Here is a 7,060-nt window from a genome sequence, read left to right as displayed (position 1 = left end):
AAGAAATCGCCATAGTTTTTCCTTCTTTTGTGATATTTCTGGACATTATAAATGCTTTCATTTTAATTAAAAAATCAATTTATTTAAGTTGTATTATTTGAAAAATATTAGAAAAATATATTTATTTATCAACAGTGGGATTAGATCTTTTAATTTTGCTGTATATCTAGAATCCAAGTAGCAACATTAAATGTCATTAACAATTTAGTTATATGAAGGCATTGGGATTTAAAAAATGTCAAAAAGCGCTTTAGGTCAATGGCCTATCGCCAAACACCCACTCAGGACATTTGTCCTACTGATTTTTATAGGCTTCAAAATCACTGGATTCAATCACATAGTATCTCGGAGCTGGAAGTGAGTCTCCATCATGTGTATCAGTGAAAAATGTCATCTTCATCAATGCATCAAAGAAACAACAAGGCAAATTGATCTCTCGACAGGCACTGACGTTATCGTGTCAGGTATTTTTGCAAGACGACACATGACACTTGTCGCATCTCTCCAGTAAAAGTACCAGTGTTGTACATTTTGAATATTCGAAGGGAATCAAGGGCTTTATGTCTAACGGTGATTTTCACATAATTGTTTACACAGGTATCACAGATTGTTGGAGCCATTTTGAATTCATGACTAGAAATCAGAGTTTTAATAAAAGGAATTAGAAAATAAATATATTTGTGTTATATTTATTCTACTTGTGACTCATTGTATAAATACCTGTTTATGTTGCAATCGCGAAAATAACAGGTAGGTGTAAAGGGGTATTTTTTTGCACGAGTAAAAGGTTTCTGTTCGATTGAAGCACGAGTAACTTATCAATGAATTTTAATCAGGAAAGTAGTCCGTCATACCCTGACCCTAGGCCATCACCATGGAGTAGCCAATCACGGGATTAGAAATCGATCTCACACATATGTGTGATACCAGTTTTCTCACATGGGTTTCTCACCCACGGGTGTGTAAGAAAACGATAACACACATCGTGTCACACATGGTGAGGTGCAGCGTTACAACAGGTAATGGAGTGTGTTACAGTGTGTTACAACGTATGACTTGAAGCCACTGCGCCGAACAGAGAGGGCCATTCCCCTGCCAGGATGCGTCTCAGTGAGTGTTGCGAGATTAACATGTGATCTAAAACATGATTATGATAATTCCATAGAACCGTACATCGGAGACTTTACATTATTATAGAAAATGGTTTTCTTCTTTTCATTGAAAACAACAATTACAATAACCTGCTACTGCTGACATATGAGATAATATTTTGATTGTAGATAACCCCTCGTGTATCATACACGGTGGAGTGTTACTTCCCAGAGATCTAGAGAAAGTCTTCACAAATCTGAACTGACCGAATGCATTTACAGTGTTCAACTCTCCTATTTCACTTCCATATAGAAAGGTCTGCACAACCATTGCATCGTACAATTATATGTGAGTGAGCGAGTGAGTTTAGTTTTAGGCCGCACCCAGCAATATTCCAGCCATATGGCGCCGGTCTGTAAATAATCGAGGACCAAACAATCCAGTGGTCAACAGCAGGAGCATCGATCGACGCAATTGGGAACCGATGACAATTGTCAAACAAGTCGGCGAGTAGGGCCACCCGATCCTGTTAGTCGCCTCCTACAACAAGCATGGGTTACTGAAGATCAATTCTAACCCGGATCTTCACGGGTCAGAATTATATGTAACTTGTAATTGATAGGTTCTATGCCTTTCTTAAGACAAGCCTTACATACTCTATCGCATAATCAAACACACGAACTATCTGCTATTAATCGGGGATTCGGGTGACTTTAATAATTGATGAAATATACTATGTAGATATAGAAAGGCAAGCCCATTTGAACTTTAGTTATCCTGAAATGCTGAATCCTGGATACACAATAATATAATATCGCCGGAGTTGACTCAGTACGTACTGCTAGTTCAGGCTCCATTGCGAAATACTCAGCTAACAAAGAGCGTTTTCATGAAATCTAGTATGAGCAAGACGAAGAAGTTGTTCTTCCTCAGTGTGATAATATTACACAACTTGCCAATGATTTCAAGTCATTCTGTGAGAATAAAATTCTGGATATCAAGAAACTTCTCAGGGAATATCAACAGCCAGACATGGTGTTCGAGGAAACCTTGTTTGATGGCGTTCCTCTGAGGGAGTTCGCACTTTGAACTCCACAGGATGTTCTGAGTCTCATCAAATCATCCAACAAAACCACTTGACTGAATGATCCAATGCCAAGCAATCTTGTAGTTGATCATCTCGATCATTTACTTCCAGTTATAACCGACATTATTAATAAAAGTCTTTCATCCGGTGTTTTCCCTACATGTTTGAAAGATGCTATTGTTACTCCACTGTTAAAGAATTCCAAACTTGATACCAACATACTCAAGAACTATCGGCCAGTTTCAAACTTGACTTTTCTTTCAAACCTTGTGGAGAAAGCTGTTACCAGACAACTGATGAAGCATATCAACGTCCATGACTAAAGAGAGGGCACATATCCTTGTGTCTTCCCGCCTAGACTACTGCAATAGCCTTCTCACTGGAATATCCAAACATATGAAAAAACTCCAGAAAGTGCAGAATACAGCCGCTAGAATTATATCTTTGAGTTCTAAATATGATCATATAACCCCTGTGATAAAGTCTTTGCACTGGCTTCCTGTTCAATACCGAGTTGACTTCAAAGTTCTGTGTACAGTCTTTAAGTTTCTCAACAACCTTGTCCCTACATATCTCTCATCTCTCCTAACTCAGTATGTGCCTTCCAGAACTCTACGTTCCCAGGATAAACAGCTCTCAAAGTACCTCAAGCTCGGCTCACCTCTTTTGGAAAGAGGAGTTTTCAGCATGTCGCGCCTCTCTTATGGAACTCTCTACCACTCCAAATCAAACTCGCTCCGACCCTGGACTCTTTTAAGAAGTACCTAAAGACATTCCTTTTTACTAAAGCCTATAATGACATTTTCCCTTCTTTTGTAAATAGTTTTAGTGCGCCATGAGCATGCATGAGTGGGTGGACACTGGCGCTTTACAAATATCCACTATTATATTATTATTATGTCAATCACTGGACTGGTTGGTCCAAGTTCCAACATACAGCAGGACTATTCCCAATGCATGACAAGCATTTAAACTTGTGATGTATGAGTACATGTGATAAAGGTCTTCGACTTTCAAGTCGCCGAAGACCCGGGTTCGATTCCCCACATGCGTACAATGTGTGAAGCCCATTTCTGGTGTCCCCCGCCGTGATATCGCTGGAATATTGCTAAAAGTGGCGTAAAACCATACTCACTCAATCACTTAATCCTACACACCGAATCAATGTGGCCTTAATTACAAATATTTATGTTGCAGCTTACCTCCGCAGAATGACTGTCCGTCATTTCAAAGAACTATTGATATTGGCCACTGTGTGCTTTGGATATTACCTGGTACACTTCTGGTGGACGACGATGTCGTTGAAAGACGCACTGCGATGGTACTGCAAACTGCGACCGGAAGAGTACAGGGACCCCTATATAAATCTGCATCGTTATGAATACAATCTGTCACCTACAGTGTGCTCCCACCAAACCTTCAACATATTTATTGTTGTACAATCAGGACTGTCAAATACCAAACGCAGACAGGTGATCCGGGACAGCTACGGATCCGTCAGACGTTTCCACGGCATGTCTTTAGGTCTGGTGTTCCTACTTGGTAGTGTGGATGATTCAACCCTTCAAGGGAAGATCACCAAGGAGTTTGAAGATCACAATGACATAGTGCAAGGCAACGTGTATGATAATTACGCATTTCTCAATCAGAAACACATCATGGCTATGGACTGGTTCTTGAAGAACTGCCAGTCCGACTTTGTTGCTAAGCTGGACGATGACACGTTCCTGAATCCATTTCGTCTCGTGGATTACTTGTCAAGTTTGAGGAAACCTTTACCTAATATGATGTTCTGTAAAGTGATGAAAAATGAGATGCCAGTTCGTGAACCGACCTCAAAATGGCACACGCCATGGTACCAGTACCCATTTAAGAGATTTCCGCCATTTTGTTTAGGATTCGCTTATATAACAACGCCGAAGGTTTGGGCGACCCTGTATGAAGCTTCTAAAACTTACCGACAAATGGATATGGATGATGTTTATGTGAGTGCAGTGTTAGGAGCCTCCACAGATCTCTACCTGAAGGATATCGAAGACTTAATGTACGACTGCCTTCAACACCGATCGTCTGTGGATGTGGACTCATTACGAAGGTCTGTGCTGGTATTAGACAGGTGGAACAGCTGTGGGGACAAACCTTTTAAACACTGGGAGGGGATAAAACAGTAAAACAATGAGTGAGTTCCATAATACTGAATATAATTGTCATATATTCAAAATTTAACACCACAATTTGTTGTTTAGTGGGGGCGATGGGGTCGCTGGGGGATAAAGCGTTTGCTCGTCATTTAGAAGACCCGGTTTCAATTCCCCACATGGGTTCTTTGTGTGTGAAGCCCATTTGTGGATATTACTGGAATGTTGCTAAAAGCGGCCTAAACCCATACTCACTCACTCACTTGATGGTGTTTAGTGACGTGGTTTTGTTATAATCAGATGCGATCTTAAAGGGACACTGATCTGGAGCAATTAGTGTTTCGCGCCAACGACCTAACTTGGGCCGTAAGACAACGGCATATCAAGATCACAATGATTATACACATTTTGGTGACATGGCTGGTAGTCTGAATATAATACATATAACATACACATAATAAATAGTAGTATATAGTACCTTCTTTGACATAGAGGACTTACGTCTAAATTTTTACATAAAATAATAATATATAATTCACTTTCCCAGTGACTTGTACCTGGCCTTGACAGTGTTACAAAAAATACAAAGTTTTCGTAGTTGGCCAACTTTTTCGTTTAGAAAACAATTGACATGATTTAACAGATTGTGGCCTTTTGTAAAAGTAAGATTTAATAAATTGGTTTCTAGAATCGGCAAAATAGGGACATTCTAGAATTGCTTAATATTCATCACCTATAGAGGTATTTCAGAGAGTACATATACGCTCGTGTAAAGGTACACCATTCCAAAATCTGACCTCAACTGGTAGACAGTGATTAGATGTACGAAAAAGAAGCAAAATAATCCAGCAGTTTTGTGGTAAAATGCTTAAATAATTTTCAAATCCAAATTATGTTTTAAAAATCTGTTAATTTTGGGCCTTTAAGGAATCACATATCTGTGAACCAAGTCTGTACATACTGATCCTCTGGCCTTACTCTGATAATGTTTGTAAGATATGACGATGAAACATATTCCTAGTCATACCATTTCCTTGCTTATAGCAACCACCTTCTGCGTATAGCAGCAAAGCCTTTCATTGCCTATAGACACCACCTTCGGCGTAAAGCAGCAAAGCCTTTCATTGCTTATAGCAACCACCGTCTGCGTGTAGCAGCAAAGCCTTTCCTTGCTTATAGCAACCACCTTCTGCGTATAGCAGCAAAGCCTTTCCTTGCTTATAGCAACCACCTTCTGCGTATAGCAGCCAAACCTTTCCTTGCTTATAGCAACCACCTTCGGCGTATAGCAGCAAAGCCTTTCATTGCTTATAGCAAGCACCTTCGGCGTATAGCAGCAAAGCCATTCCTTGCTTATAGCAACCACCTTCTGCGTATAGCAGCAAAGCCTTTCCTTGCTTATAGCAACCACCTTCTGCGTATAGCAGCCAAACCTTTCCTTGCTTATAGCAACCACCTTCTGCGTATAGCAGCAAAACCTTTCCTTGCTTATAGCAACCACCTTCTGCGTATAGCAGCAAAACCTTTCCTTGCTTATAGCAACCACCTCCTGCGTATAGCAGCAAAACCTTTCCTTGCTTATAGCAACCACCTTCTGCGTATAGCAGCAAAACCTTTCCTTGCTTATAGCAACCACCTGCGTATAGCAGCAAAACCTTTCCTTGCTTATAGCAACCACCTGCGTATAGCAGTAAAACCTTTCCTTGCTTATAGCAACCACCTGCGTATAGCAGTAAAACCTTTCCTTGCTTATAGCAACCACCTGCGTATAGCAGTAAAACCTTTCCTTGCTTATAGCAACCACCTGCGTATAGCAGCAAAACCTTTCCTTTCCTTGCTTATAGCAACCACCTTCTGCGTATAGCAGCAAAGCCTTTCCTTGCTTATAGCAACCACCTTCTGCGTATAGCAGCAAAGCCTTTCCTTGCTTATAGCAACCACCTTCTGCGTATAGCAGCCAAACCTTTCCTTGCTTATAGCAACCACCTTCTGCGTATATAGCAGCAAAACCTTTCCTTGCTTATAGCAACCACCTTCTGCGTATAGCAACAAAGCCTTTCCTTGCTTATAGCAACCACCTTCTGCGTATAGCAGTAGCCAAACCTTTCCTTGCTTATAGCAACCACCTTCTGCGTATAGCAGCAAAGCCTTTCCTTGCTTATAGCAACCACCTTCTGCGTATAGCAGCAAAACCTTTCCTTGCTTATAGCAACCACCTTCTGCGTATAGCAGCAAAACCTTTCCTTGCTTATAGCAACCACCTTCTGCGTATAGCAGCAAAGCCTTTCATTGCTTATAGCAACCACCTTCTGCGTGTAGCAGCAAAGCCTTTCATTGCTTATGTCACGTTCCGTCGATAGGCATTTGAAACAAAACATTTTGTGAGTTGATGGCAAACATACTTTTCGCTATATATATACATATATGCTAGAGACGCCTTTAACGCTCAAGTAGTATCTTGTTTTCATGTTATGCGTCAACATCATTCGATAGATTATTAGACCTCATTCTCCCGTTTCACCAACAGTCGGCTGTCTTGTGGCTGGAGGAGGTACTGTCACATGTACTCATAGGGCACGTCTTTTACACGTCTTTTCAGTTCGTGTTTTATAACTGCTACTGCTACTCAAATATCACAATATGTCAATATGCGCAACTTTCTCTTTTGTTGTGAAAATTAGAGCTTTTCATTCACAGCTATCAGCACCATTTCTATTGCTCTCAGGCAAATTGTGTAAACTTA

General features: G+C 40.5%; 1 protein-coding gene across 1 annotated transcript; it reads left to right on the top strand.

Moving 5' to 3' along the window:
* The first annotated feature begins 982 nt into the window (after nucleotides 1–982).
* LOC124267441 (beta-1,3-galactosyltransferase 5-like) lies at nucleotides 983–4,402 on the top strand. The gene is made up of 2 exons (XM_046702363.1): nucleotides 983–1,110; nucleotides 3,377–4,402. The coding sequence occupies exons 1-2, from the start codon at nucleotides 1,101–1,103 to the stop codon at nucleotides 4,348–4,350; spliced, it is 984 nt and encodes a 327-aa protein (XP_046558319.1). The 5' UTR covers nucleotides 983–1,100; the 3' UTR covers nucleotides 4,351–4,402.
* The last annotated feature ends 2,658 nt before the right edge of the window (nucleotides 4,403–7,060 follow it).

Source organism: Haliotis rubra, unplaced genomic scaffold (genome assembly GCF_003918875.1).
Source record: "Haliotis rubra isolate DU_JTF1 unplaced genomic scaffold, ASM391887v1 Scf131, whole genome shotgun sequence".
In the NCBI taxonomy this organism is placed as follows: Eukaryota; Metazoa; Mollusca; class Gastropoda; order Lepetellida; family Haliotidae; genus Haliotis; species Haliotis rubra.
Note: the sequence above shows the minus strand (reverse complement) of the source record. Positions and strands in the feature narration are given on the sequence as shown.